Source organism: Staurois parvus, unplaced genomic scaffold (assembly GCF_062004578.1).
Source record: "Staurois parvus isolate SC_StPar_1 unplaced genomic scaffold, SC_StPar_1.0 ptg001310l, whole genome shotgun sequence".
NCBI lineage: Eukaryota > Metazoa > Chordata > Amphibia > Anura > Ranidae > Staurois > Staurois parvus.
The window spans coordinates 878,815-893,658 of NW_028319106.1; the positions used below are offsets into that span (position 1 = coordinate 878,815).

A 14,844-nucleotide genomic window follows, 5' to 3' on the forward strand; every position below is an offset into this window, starting at 1 on the left:
TTCAAATAATACTGAGTGATCCTACCATGAAGATTTGTGTTCAGACGCTTCCTGTTTTGAGGTGAGTTGAGTTGTTTCTCAATATTGCTTCCCCATTATCGCCCTGTCACAAGCTCAGACTATGAACTTTAACAGGTTACTCGAGCTTGGCCTACCATTGTCACCATCGGGAAACCCACCATGAGAAACGCCATGAAGCCATGGCTGAAATGTATGTAGACAAGAAGTAGGTGCAAGAGTACTGAGATGCATCACAGGATTAACCACTTCCCGACTGGCCGTTGCATATAAACGGCCGGACGGTGGCAGTGCAAGGTCAGGTGGCCATTTATAAACAGCCTCCCTGCACCCTGCTTGTGCGCGCTCCCTCGGAGCTGTCCTCCGGACACAGTGAAACATCGATCGTCGGACGGGACCTCTGTACGAGGTCCCGATCATGTGATCACTGATTGGCTAATTAGTGATCACATGCAAAGTAGTAAGCAAGATGTCACTTGTGACATCATTGCTTACTACATGTGAAATCTGTGAATGATCACAGAGGTCACATGGTACAGGGCTATTCACAACAGTCTTGTACCATGTGACAAGCTGTGACCAATCACAGCTCACTCAGTACTTCTCAATGAGTGCAAGAATGCAGCCAGAGAGAAGGAGAAATGATTGCTCTTACATCCTATATGGGTGTAAAAGTAATCAGTGTAAAAAAGAAAAAAAAAATCTTCATCACCCTCCACAAGTAGTACAGTTTCACCATGGTGACCCTGTACTGCTAGGGTGACAGTATGTAAAAAAAAAAAAATTTAAATAAAAAATAATAATATAAAAAAATAAAATAAAAATGTAAAAAAAAATGTTTAAAAATTATAATTTTTGGTTATAAACTAATTTGTATTTTTTTTTTACTAAAAAGATAACAGAATACATTTTGGCAAAGATTTATGATGAAATATTATTTATTTGCAAAATTTTATTTAAAAAAACACTTTTTTTCAAAATTTTTGGACTTTTTCATTTAAATAGCAAAAAAATAAAAATCCCAGCGGTGAATAAATACCACCAAAATAAAGCTTTATCTGTCTCAAAAAAATGGTAAAAAATTCATTTGGGTACAGTGTTGCATGACCGCGCAATTGTCATTCAAAGTGTGATAGCGCTGAAAGCTGAAAATTGCCCTGGTCAGGAAGGGGGTGGAAGTGTCCGGACTGGAAGGGGGTGAAAGTGTCCGGACTGGAAGGGGGTGAAAGTGTCCGGACTGGAAGGGGGGGAAAGTGTCCGGACTGGAAGGGGAGGAAAGTGTCCGGACAGGAAGGGGGGGAAAGTGTCCGGACAGGAAGGGGGGGAAAGTGTCCGGACTGGAAGGGGGGGAAAGTGTCCGGACAGGAAGGGGGGGAAAGTGTCTGGACTGGAAGGGGGGGAAAGTGTCCGGACTGGAAGGGGGTGAAAGTGTCCGGACTGGAAGAGGGTGAAAGTGTCCGGACTGGAAGGGGGTGAAAGTGTCCGGACTGGAAGTGGGGGAAAGTGTCCAGACTGGAAGGGGGGGAAAGTGTCTGGACTGGAAGGGGGTGAAAGTGTCTGGTCTGGAAGTGGTTAAAAAAAGGAAAATACAGTAAATATTAGATTGTAAACTTTTGTTTTTGTTTTTTAACAAACAGGTTTATACTTACCTGCTCTGTCTAATGGTTTTGCACAGAGCATCTCGAATACTCCTCTTCTTGGGTCCCCTGCCGGCACTCCTGGTTCCTGCCCCCTGCCGAGTGTCCCCATATGGGGTCACCTGTGCTGGCTTGCTTCTGAGTCAGCTCTGTGTGTCCATAGACACACAGAGCAAGGCTCAGCCCCGCTCCCTCCTACTGGCTGTGATTGACCAATGGCTCTAGCTGCTGTAAATGAGCTTATGAGGGGGAGAGAGCCAAGAGAGCCGTTGCTCTCATGCACATCATTGGATCCAGACTGGGCTCAGGTACAGTGGGGATCAAAAGTTTGGGCACCCCAGCTAAAAATTTGTATTAATGTGCATAAAGAAGCCAAGGAAAGATGGAAAAATCTCCAAAAGGCATCAAATTACAGATTAGACATTCTTATAATATGTCAACAAAAGTTAGATTTTATTTCCATCATTTACACTTTCAAAATAACAGAAAACAAAAAAATGGCGTCTGCAAAAGTTTGGGCCCCCTGCAGAGTTAATATCTTCTACTGCCCCCTTTGGCAAGTATCACGGCTTGTAAACGCTTTTTGTAGCCAGCCAAGAGTCTTTCAATTCTTGTTTGAGGTTTCTTTGCCCATTCTTCCTTACAAAAGTCTTCCAGTTCTTTGAGATTTCTGGGCTGTCTGTCACGCACCGCTCTTTTAAGGTCTATCCATAGATTTTCAATGATGTTGAGGTCAGGAGATTGTGAAGGCCATGGCAAAACCTTCAGTTTATGCCTCTTGATGTAATCCCCCGTGGATTTCGAGGTGTGTTTAGGATCATTATCCATTTGTAGAAGCCATCCTCTCTTTAACTTCAGCTTTTTCACAGATGGCATCAAGTTACCATCCAAAATTTGCTGAAATTTTATTGAATCCATTTTTCCTTCTACTCGTGAGATGTTCCCTGTGCCACTGGCTGCAACACAACCCCAAAGCATGATTGATCCAACCCCATGCTTAACAGTTGGACAGAGGTTCTTTTCATTAAATTCTGTGCCCCTTCTTCTCCAAACGTACCTTTGCTCATTCCAGCCAAAAAGTTCAATTTTAACCTCATCAGTCCACAGAACTTGTTTCCAAAATGCATCAGGCTTGTCTATATGTTCATTTGCAAAGTTCAAACAATGATTTTTGTGGTGAGGACGTAGAAGAGGTTTTCTTCTGATGACTCTTCCATGAAGACCATATTTGTACAAGTATCTCTTTATAGTGGAATAGTGTACCACAACTCCAGTGTCTGCCAGATCTTTCTGGAGGGATCGTGCAGTCAAACGTGGGTTTTGAATTGTTTTTCTCACAATCCTGCGAGCTGTTCTGTCTGATATTTTTCTTGGTCTTCCAGATCTTGCTTTAACTTCCACTGTTCCTGATGACTGCCATTTCTTATTTACATTCTGAACAGAGGATATTGACATCTGAAAACGCTTTTCTATCTTCTTTTAGCCTTCTCCAGCTTTGTGAGCTTCAACTATTTTCAGTTTCAGTTTTCTAGACAACTGCTTAGAAGAACCCATGGTGCTGATTGTTGGGGCAAGGTCAGATAAGTCTGGGCATTTAAAACCTTTGAGATTGACATCACCTGGTCTTCCCAGACAATGATTGAGAACAATCCATGACACTGGCAGGTCTCAGCTTTGCAAAGGGGACAGTGCATGCTATAAATTCTGCAGGGTGCCCAAACTTTTGCAGACGCCATTTTTTTGTTTTCTGTTATTTTGAAAGTGTAAATGATGGAAATAAAATTTAACTTTTGTTGACATATTATAAGAATGTCTAATCTGTAATTTGATGCCTTTTGGAGATTTTTCCATCTTTTCTTGGCTTCTTTATGCACATTAATACAAATTTTTAGCTGGGGTGCCCAAACTTTCGATCCCCACTGTAAGTATAAGGGGGAAGGGAGCTGCATACTGAAGGTTTTTTACCTTAATCCAGAGAATGCATTAAGGTAAACAAAAAACTTCAGCCTGTAGGACCACTTGAAATTGTTTATGATACGCAGTGCTCTAGCAAACCAATGGTCATCTAGATTTACATCTGCATAGATTTGTTAATTCTGGGTATATGTCCACTTTACATTTCTATTTCTATGGATGCCTTGAGTTTACCAAATGCTGAGATTGTATTCTACAGATTGCACCTCCTGATCCAGGGAGGAATTCCCTTCTCTAACACGACTGAACTTTTTGACAAAGAGTTGTGTTGATGTGGCACCCTGAGCTGTGTTCAAAAAAAGAAGATTAAAAGAACGCCATAATAAGTACATGAAAGAGATGTACAACAGGCCTGCCATTCATATGCATGAAAACAACCGTACAAGATTTATTCATAACACAAACTAAGAAAGAACACACAGCCGTCTCCGGGGAAGGAGGATCAATTTTCTGAAGTTCATAAACTTTACCCAAGGCTACAAGACAATAAAATTAGTGACAACCATCCACAAAGGCAACTAGCATACCAAGGAATCATCATCAAAAGAGCTGGTGATACAGAAATGGAGACTTATACTGCCAACTTCACAGCCTATCTATTCATTAGAGGGAAGAAATATCGCTGAGAATGCAGCCAAGCTATTCACTAGAGACCAGGGACTTCACTGAGAATGCGGTCTATAAATTCAGTAGAGAATGTGACTTCACTGAGAATGCGGTCTATAAATTCAATAGAGATGGTGAAATCACTGAGAATGCGGTCTATAAATTCAATAGAGATGGTGACATCACTGAGAATGCGGTCTATAAATTCAATAGAGATGGTGACATCACTGAGAATACGGTCTATCCATTCAATAGAGATGGTGACATCACTGAGAATGCAGTCTATAAATTCAATAGAGATGGTGACATCACTGAGAATGCGGTCTATAAATTCAATAGAGATGGTGACATCACTGAGAATGCGGTCTATAAATTCAATAGAGATGGTGAAATCACTGAGAATGCGGTCTATCCATTCAATAGAGATGCTGACATCACTGAGAATGCAGTCTATAAATTCAATAGAGATGGTGACATCACTGAGAATGCGGTCTATCCGTTCAATAGAGATGGAGACATCACTGAGAATGCGGTCTATCCATTCAACAGAGATGGTGACAACAGTGAGAATGCGGTCTATCCATTCAATAGAGATGGTGACATCACTAAGAATGCGGTCTATCCATTCAACAGAGATGGTGACATCACTGAGAATGCGGTCTATGCATTCAATAGAGATGGTGACATCACTGAGAATGCGGTCTAACCATTCAACAGAGATGGTGACATCACTGAGAATGCGGTCTATCCATTCAACAGAGATGATGACATCACTGAGAATGCAGTCTATCCATTCAATAGAGATGGTAACATCACTGGGAATGTGGTCTATCCATTCAACAGAGATGGTGATAACAGTGAGAATGCGGTCTATCCATTCAACAGAGATGGTGACATCACTGAGAATCCGGTCTATCCATTCAATAGAGATGGTGACATCATTGAGAATGCGGTCTAGCCATTCAACAGAGATGGTGACATCACTGAGAATGCGGTCTATCCATTCACTAGAGATGGTAACATCAGTGAGAATGCGGTCTATCCATTCAATAGAGATGGTGACATCACTGAGAATACGGTCTATCCATTCAATAGAGATGGTGATATCACTGAGAATGCGGTCTATCCATTCAATAGAGATGGTGACATCACTGAGAATGCTGCCTATCCATTCAATAGAGATGGTGACATCACTGAGAATGTGGTCTATCCATTCAACAGAGATGGTGACAACAGTGAGAATGCGGTCTATCCGTTCAATAGAGATGGTAACATCACTGAGATTGCGGTCTATCCGTTCAATAGAGATGGTGACATCACTGAGAATGCGGTCTATCCGTTCAATAGAGATGGTGACATCACTGAGAATGCGGTCTATCCGTTCAATAGAGATGGTGACATCACTGAGAATGCTGCCTATCCATTCAATAGAGATGGTGACAACAGTGAGAATGCGGTCTATCCGTTCAATAGAGATGGTGACATCACTGAGAATGCGGTCTATCCATTCAATAGAGATGGTGACATCACTGAGAATGCGGTCTATAAATTCAATAGAGATGGTGACATCACTGAGAATGCGGTCTATCCATTCAATAGAGATGGTGACATCACTGAGAATGCAGTCTATAAATTCAATAGAGATGGTGACATCACTGAGAATGCGGTCTATAAATTCAATAGAGATGGTGACATCACTGAGAATGCGGTCTATAAATTCAATAGAGATGGTGAAATCACTGAGAATGCGGTCTATCCATTCAATAGAGATGCTGACATCACTGAGAATGCAGTCTATAAATTCAATAGAGATGGTGACATCACTGAGAATGCGGTCTATCCGTTCAATAGAGATGGAGACATCACTGAGAATGCGGTCTATCCATTCAACAGAGATGGTGACAACAGTGAGAATGCGGTCTATCCATTCAATAGAGATGGTGACATCACTAAGAATGCGGTCTATCCATTCAACAGAGATGGTGACATCACTGAGAATGCGGTCTATGCATTCAATAGAGATGGTGACATCACTGAGAATGCGGTCTAACCATTCAACAGAGATGGTGACATCACTGAGAATGCGGTCTATCCATTCAACAGAGATGATGACATCACTGAGAATGCAGTCTATCCATTCAATAGAGATGGTAACATCACTGGGAATGTGGTCTATCCATTCAATAGAGATGGTGACATCATTGAGAATGCGGTCTAGCCATTCAACAGAGATGGTGACATCACTGAGAATGCGGTCTATCCATTCACTAGAGATGGTAACAACAGTGAGAATGCGGTCTATCCATTCAATAGAGATGGTGACATCACTGAGAATACGGTCTATCCATTCAATAGAGATGGTGATATCACTGAGAATGCGGTCTATCCATTCAATAGAGATGGTGACATCACTGAGAATGCTGCCTATCCATTCAATAGAGATGGTGACATCACTGAGAATGTGGTCTATCCATTCAACAGAGATGGTGACAACAGTGAGAATGCGGTCTATCCGTTCAATAGAGATGGTGACATCACTGAGATTGCGGTCTATCCGTTCAATAGAGATGGTGACATCACTGAGAATGCTGCCTATCCATTCAATAGAGATGGTGACATCACTGAGAATGCGGTCTATCCGTTCAATAGAGATGGTGACATCACTGAGAATGCTGCCTATCCATTCAATAGAGATGGTGACAACAGTGAGAATGCGGTCTATCCGTTCAATAGAGATGGTGACATCACTGAGAATGCGGTCTATCCATTCAATAGAGATGGTGACATCACTGAGAATGCGGTCTATCCATTCAACAGAGATGGTGACAACAGTGAGAATGCGGTCTATCCGTTCAATAGAGATGGTGACATCACTGAGATTGCGGTCTATCCGTTCAATAGAGATGGTGACATCACTGAGAATGCGGTCTATCCGTTCAATAGAGATGGTGACATCACTGAGAATGCTGCCTATCCATTCAATAGAGATGGTGACATCACTGAGAATGCTGCCTATCCATTCAATAGAGATGGTGACAACAGTGAGAATGCGGTCTATCCATTCAATAGAGATGGTGACAACAGTGAGAATGCGGTCTATCCGTTCAATAGAGATGGTGACATCACTGAGAATGCGGTCTATCCATTCAATAGAGATGGTGACATCACTGAGAATGCGGTCTATCCATTCAATAGAGATGGTGACAACAGTGAGAATGCGGTCTATCCATTCAATAGAGATGGTGACATCACTGACAATGCAAACGAATGAAGTAATTGGCGCTGAGAAGGAACTATCCTAAATAAAAGCTGAATAAAACATAGGCACCAATAAAGAGAGAATATGGCAGGATATTTAAGTAATGAAATAATCACATAAAGTCCATAATGTCCATGAATCCTTATAAAAGACACTGGTGAAGGCAGCTCCCCATAGAGCGAAGCAGTACTCTGTAGAACAGGGGTGTCAAACTGGCGGCCCTCCGGCTGTTGCGAAACTACAAGTCCCATCATGCCTCTGCCTTTGGGAGCCATGCTTGTAACTGTCAATCTTGCAATGCCTCGTGGGACTTGTAGTTTGGCAACAGCTGGAGGGCCGCCAGTTTGACACCTGTGCTGTAGAAGATATAAAAGGACACAAGGGGGCGCCAATCTAAGTGCAGAGAGTTAAAACCATTTATTAAAAAAACAATAGCTTGTAGCTACTCACAAAGGAATGAGTATATTAGGCATGTAAAACTATCCTCGGCTTGGCCAGTGGGGGGGCCGGTGGTGTCAGTCAGGGTCCTGGTCATTCAGGATGGACGGGGATGGAGGCCAACAGCTGTCAGTGGTGAGGGACACTGGAAGCCAACGCTGTAACTAGCATGGAACGCAAGGAAGTCCGGACCCAGCAGGCGTCCAATGGGAAGGCGAGGAGAAGTCACGTGACGCGTTTCGAAGCAATTGCTTCTTCTTCAGACCTGATTGGATGTGGGGGACGACACTCTCTAAAAGGAGGAGGGCCGGATGGGACGGACTTTGTTGGAAGATTGACGGCAATGTACTGGAGGTGGGAAGAGTGGCGTGGATCGGCGGACAAGATTGGAGCACCGCAGTACACAGACAGATTAGTAAAACACATATTCTAATGGCAGACCCGTATCTCAATACCAAACACATTAACTTTTTTCTCGCAGCCATAAAATTTTGCCTGGAACACAATTATTTTGTTTTTGATGGTGATTTTTATCTGCAGACACAAGGCACAGCCATGGGAGCCAATTTTGCTCCGAGTTATGCTAATCTAACAATGGGTCTGTGGGAAAACCAATATATCTGGAAGAACAATCCCTTTAGCCAACATTTGTTTTTTTACGGTGGATATATCGACGATATTATAATCATCTGGGACGATCCCCACCCTCTGATACAAAAATTTGTCAAATTTTGCAATTCTAACATTTTTGGTCTCACCTTTACCCATGCAGCTGATCCCACCACATTGTGCTGGACCTTGAACTCACACATTCCAATTCCACCATCATTGCCAAAAACTACCAGAAGCCCACAGCAGGCAATTCTTTTCTCCATTTTTCTAGCTGTCACCACCCCAGATGGATCCGCAATGTTCCGAAAAGTCAATTCCATCGCCTCAGAAAAAAATTGTACTAGGTTGGTAGACTGCCAAACACAAATCACGGCAATAAAGAACAAATTCCTTGAAAAAGGATGCCCATCTGAGCTTATCGAGGACAGACCTGACAGATACACCAGCCCCCCAAAAAGGAAATTCGGAACCTACCATTAGGTTTGTTACCCAATATCATTCGATCCACAAGAAAATGGAAAGTATCTTCAAAAGACATTGGTCTATTCTGTCCCAAGACGCACATCTTGCACCATCCATTCCATCCCTCCCCAAATTTGTTTACAGAAAAGCACCTAGTGTTAAAAATAAGATTGCACCCAATAAAATTCCCACTGTTACCAACAATACCACCATCAGACAGCTCACCCTCATCCCAATCACAGGGCTGTTCCGTTGCCATAACACGTTATGTCTGACTTGTGCTCATGTTCCCCATGGTAAAAAAACATTTTGTACCAATGGAAAAACCTATCCCATTACAGCATTTTACAATTGTTCTGCCACTTATGTAGTTTACTGCCTCTCCTGTCCCTGCGGCTTGCTCTATGTTGGCCGCACCATTAGAACCCTCCGAAAAAGGTTCGGAGAACATCGTCGCTTAGTACAGGACGGCAATCCGAAACACAGTGTCCCACGACACTTCTCTGAATTTCACCACCAATCTATTCATGATCTTCAGGTATGGATCATCGACTCCATACCTGACACATACACCACAGCTGAACGCTTTCAAAGGTTATGTAAACAAGAAACCTTCTGGATATACGCTCTACATACATTAGCTCCTGGGGGGTTAAATGAAGAAATTGAGGTCCACACCGTTTTATGATCTTTTACCTCCTTTGGTTTATCAGTATTCTCAATTTTATTTCATGTTATCCACATCTGTACAGAACCCCAATTCATAGAGTTTTATCTATGCAATCGTTATACCGGTATTTACATTTTATTTCTTTCGCATTTCTATTCACAACTTTTATTCTTTTTAGTTATCCGGTCCCTACGTTTATTAAACTTCTTATTTATTCCGTTTCCCCTCACAGCCAAACATTGTACCACACATGACATCTTGTACCCCTGTGGTTTATTCCTAAACGGCTTAAAACCCATCTTCTGCTATTACCCTCACATACATACATATTTGTTGCATTGTATTGCTGTCAGGGATCCCGAGCCGGATCGCGGCGCGCGGGTCTGCACATGCGCGATGTGCCGAGGCGCACTGGCGTGCTGGTGCCAGGACCTGGACATCCGCGACGGTAGCGGCGCTCGCGCATGCGTACTCGTGATTGGGGATGCACGCCTGGCACCAATAGGAGTGCAGGGCGCCCTATTAAAATGGAATCTGACAGTGCTTAGTTGCCGTATGGTCTTTCCTGTGTTCTGTGAGTTACTTTGCTGCTGACCCTGCCTGATCCTGATCTGCTGACTTCTCCTGCTCTGACCCTTGGCTTGCCTGACCATTCTCCTGCCTACTCCTGCACCTTTGATCCCCTGTTGCTGAACCCGGACTGTGACCAATTTATTCTTCTGCCTGCCGTTTGTACTGACCTGCTCCACTGTTACCGACCTGGCCTGTCTGGCCTTGCTTACTCTACCTCCTCACATCAGACTCTCACCCGCCGCGTACCACCGACAGGTGCCTCTACCACGGCTAGCTGCACCCAGGGGTCGCGACCTGGTCTCGACTTGCTCCAGGTCCATCCCCACCATCAGGGGCTTTGGTGAACAAGCAGGTCGGAACTTAGATGCCGCACCCTAGGGAATCCTGGTCTGTGGAACTCTAGAGGCTACCTCCGGTTGGCCCCTAACAATTGCCTTATGCTCTTATGGCTTACATTTATTGTTATAATTTGAAACAATGATCGTTCTTGTTTTACTAATCTGTCTGTGTACTTCGGTGCTCCAATCTTGTCTGCCGATCTACGCTGCTCATTCCACCACTAGTACATTGCCGTCAATCTTCTAACAAAGTCCGCCCCGTCCGGCCCTCCTCCTTTAAGAGAGTGACGTCCCCTACATCCAATCAGGTCTGAAGAAGAAGCAATTAGTCCGAAACGCATCACCTGACTTCTCCTCGCCTTCCTATTGGACGCCTGCCGGGTCTGGACTTCCTTGCGTTCCGCGCTGGTTACGGTGCTGGCTACCAGCGTCCCTCACAGCTGACGGTCTCCATCCCCATCCATCCTGAGGGACCAGGACCCTGACTGACACCACCGGCCCCCCCACTGGCCAAACTGAGGACAGTTTTACATGCCTAATATACTCCTTCCTTTGTGAGTAGCTACAAGCTATTGTTTTTAAATAATTGGGTTTAACTCTCTGCACTTAGATTGCCGCCCCCTTGTGTCCTTTTATATCACTGACAATGCAGCCTATCCATTCATTGGTGACTGGTAACCTGAGAATGCAGCTTATCCATTCACTACAGACCAGTGAAACCACTGAGAATGCAGCCTATCCCTTCACTAGAGACCGGTGACGTCACTGAGAATGCAGCCTATCCATTCACTAGAGAGCGGTGACATCACTGAGAATGCAGCCTATCCCTTCACTAGAGACCGGTGACGTCACTGAGAATGCAGCCTATCCATTCACTAGAGAGTGTTGACGTCACTGAGAATGCAGCCTATCCCTTCACTAGAGACCGGTGACGTCACTGAGAATGCAGCCTATCCATTCACTAGAGAGCGGTGACATCACTGAGAATGCAGCCTATCCCTTCACTAGAGACCGGTGACGTCACTGAGAATGCAGCCTATCCATTCACTAGAGAGTGTTGACGTCACTGAGAATGCAGCCTATCCATTTACTAGAGATCAGTGACATCACTGAGAATGCAGCCTATCTATTCACTAGAGACTGATGACATCACTGAGAATGCAGCCTATCCCTTCACTAGAGACCGGTGACGTCACTGAGAATGCAGCCTATCCATTCACTAGAGAGTGTTGACGTCACTGAGAATGCAGCCTATCCCTTCACTAGAGACCGGTGACGTCACTGAGAATGCAGCCTATCCATTCACTAGAGAGCGGTGACATCACTGAGAATGCAGCCTATCCCTTCACTAGAGACCGGTGACGTCACTGAGAATGCAGCCTATCCATTCACTAGAGAGTGTTGACGTCACTGAGAATGCAGCCTATCCATTTACTAGAGATCAGTGACATCACTGAGAATGCAGCCTATCTATTCACTAGAGACTGATGACATCACTGAGAATGCAGCCTATCCATTCACTAGAGATCAGTGACATCACTGAGAATGCAGCCTATCCATTCACTAGAGATCAGTGACATCACTGAGAATGCAGCCTATCCATTCACTAGAGAGCGGTGACATCACTTAGAATGCAGCCTATCCATTCACTAGAGACTGGTGACATCACTGAGAATGCAACCTATCCATTCACTAGAGACCAGTGAAACCACTGAGAATGCAGCCTATCCATTCACTAGAGAGCGGTGACATCACTGAGAATGCAGCCTATCCATTCACTAGAGAGCGGTGACATCACTGAGAATGCAGCCTATCCATTCACTAGAGACCAATGAAATTGCTGAGAATACAGCTTATCCATTCACTAGAGACCAATGAAATTGCCGAGAATACAGCCTATCCATTCACCAGAGACCAGTGAAACTACTGAGAATGCAGCCTATCCATTCACCAGAGACCAGTGAAACCACTGAGAATGCAGCCTATCCATTCACTAGAGAGCGGTGACATCACTGAGAATGCAGCCTATCCATTCACTAGAGAGTGGTGACATCACTGAGAATGCAGCCTATCCATTCACTAGAGATCAGTGACATCACTGAGAATACAGCCTATCCATTCACTAGAGACCAGTGAAACCACTGAGAATGCAGCCTATAAATATACAGCCTATATAAACAACGATGTGTATTACTCCTACATTAGGGTTAATTAAAAAAACTAACAAGAACAAAAAGAAAAAAATGCAGATTAAAAAGATACAATCAATTTCTGATTTTTTTTTTTTGTCTTTGGGAAAATGCAAATTGCTACACTCATTAGACAGAGAACAAGATATTTTTATATTCTTTCTTTGTTCATAAACACAATAAGTGAGAGTCTATTTCTGAATCATTGACTGATTCCTCGCTCTTTGGAAACAATAATTGTTTAATTTGTTTATTAATGACCTTCAATGATAGCGCTGAAAACGCTTTCTCATAGTTTGCTGAGGAAGAAAAATGATCAAAGGTAACGATTGCAAGCACGTTTCTTTCTCTTTACAAGGACACAAATGAAGTGGTGGACTCATCTTCCTGATGGGGGTTTGCTTAGACAATTAGGATGAGCTGAAAATTTTGGAGAATCCTTGAAAAAGGCCTACTATCTCTACAAACAATACAGTTAGATTCATAAAGCCAGTCAATAGCTACAAACACCACAAAACACTATTATGCATAAAACAAAAAAACACATTTTGATGCACTGGGATATACAGTAGTAAACAATAAAGCCAAAAAAGTTGTTTTTTAAACAACGTGAAGTTTAAAAAATATGAAAACAGAATAAATTGCATTTTGGACCCACCAAATTTAAGTCAAGGATGCATACAGCCCAGGGGCGGACTGACCATTCGAGTACTCGGCACTGTCCGGGGTCAGTAGAGTGGCCCCATGAAATGCCCCTGGTACCTTTTTTGAGTGTGCTTTGAGTGTGGGCAAGGACACAGGGGCCCCATGATCCCCTATTGCCCGAGGGCCCCATGAGTTATCAGTCCGCTCCTGATGCAGCCTAAAAACAATCCTAATTAAAGCAGAACCAAAATATAAAAAACCCGCCACTCAGTCCTGGAGTACTGTGATCCAAGCCCGACGCACCGCCTATGGGGGTGTATAAGGGACATGATGGGCTCACAGGAACTGAGCAGAATGATGCAATAGTTGTTCTGCCTGAGGACAGCCAGTGCTGGGCTGAGAAAGACGTCGGGGACAGCTAGGGTTATTTCCCACCACCCACGATCCAGTACCAGAAGCAAACATTACAGGCCAACCCCACACAGTAGGGGTGGGGTACACTCTGCAAGGGACAAACTGAGGGTCAACCAATCTGGAAACTGCCAGGTAGCGCAAGGCAATAAGCAGTCAGATGTTGATAGAAGCTTCATAGCTTCAAAGAATGTTCAATAATTTAAAAAGAAAAATACTTCTCAAGAGGACAGCAAGTCCATTACCTACAGAGTGGGCAGGGCTAATATGGGTACAATCTAGAGACAACCCTAATAAAGTTTTTCCCAGTGTCCAATCATCTGACGGCAGCAGCATATAACCCATGGTCTATGGATGCAGGTCCTGTGTCCTGTACTTATCAGATAGAGCATTTTCTTTTAATTAACTCCTTTCCACCAGCCATACACATACATGTATGTACAAGGTGGGGCCTTAACCCCGAGAGGCCACATATATGCATACCTAAGGGCAAACAGAGCTGTGCCGAAAGCATTCATCCTGCGCGCTCCTGGAAAACTTACTGATGGCTAACGGAAAGCTCACGATCTCTACTTGCGATGGGGAGCTTTCCGGTCATGTGACTGCTGAGACAGCCAATCACGGTGGACACATAATCAGAAACCCCTCCCCACTTCCCAGCATCTGAAACCCCGTAAAGGGCCGGGAGGCTCCAGCAAAAGGGGTAAACAGCGTGCCAAAAAAAAACCCTTATACATCCTTGAAAAATATTTAGGTGTTTACATTATTGTTAAAGTGATTCTATAGGTTATCATTTTTTTTTTCTTAAAAACAAATGTTATACATACCTGCTCTGTGTAATGATTTTGCACAGAGCAACCCTGATCCTCTTCTTTCTGCCTTCCCCGTTGGTGGTCCTGGCTCCTCACCCCTGCTGAGTGCCCCAATAGCAAGACTCTTGCTATGGGGGCACTCGAGCAAGCTCGCTCCTGAACTGCGCTCCTGCTAAAGGACATTCACACACAGAGCATGC

At 43.8% G+C, this 14,844-nt stretch overlaps 1 protein-coding gene and 1 long non-coding RNA gene across 2 annotated transcripts in view; one reads left to right on the plus strand and one right to left on the minus strand.

The window, feature by feature from the left end:
• The window catches only part of LOC149437121 (uncharacterized), an 830,460-nt gene that overhangs the window by 775,484 nt on the left and 40,132 nt on the right, over window positions 1-14,844 (minus strand). The window lies entirely within an intron of this gene.
• On the plus strand, window positions 6,485-7,506 carry LOC149437124 (uncharacterized). Its single transcript, XM_089661099.1, has 4 exons — window positions 6,485-6,489; window positions 6,591-6,721; window positions 6,803-7,057; window positions 7,139-7,506. The coding sequence occupies exons 1-4, from the start codon at window positions 6,485-6,487 to the stop codon at window positions 7,504-7,506; spliced, it is 759 nt and encodes a 252-aa protein (XP_089517225.1).

Bases quoted from the DNA above. Each gene is read 5' to 3' on its own strand.
- LOC149437124 (XM_089661099.1), top strand. The intron at 6,722-6,802 runs GTGACAACAGTG...CGTTCAATAGAG, and splicing joins CTATCCATTCAACAGAGATG to ATGGTGACATCACTGAGAAT. The intron at 7,058-7,138 runs GTGACAACAGTG...CGTTCAATAGAG, and splicing joins CTATCCATTCAACAGAGATG to ATGGTGACATCACTGAGAAT.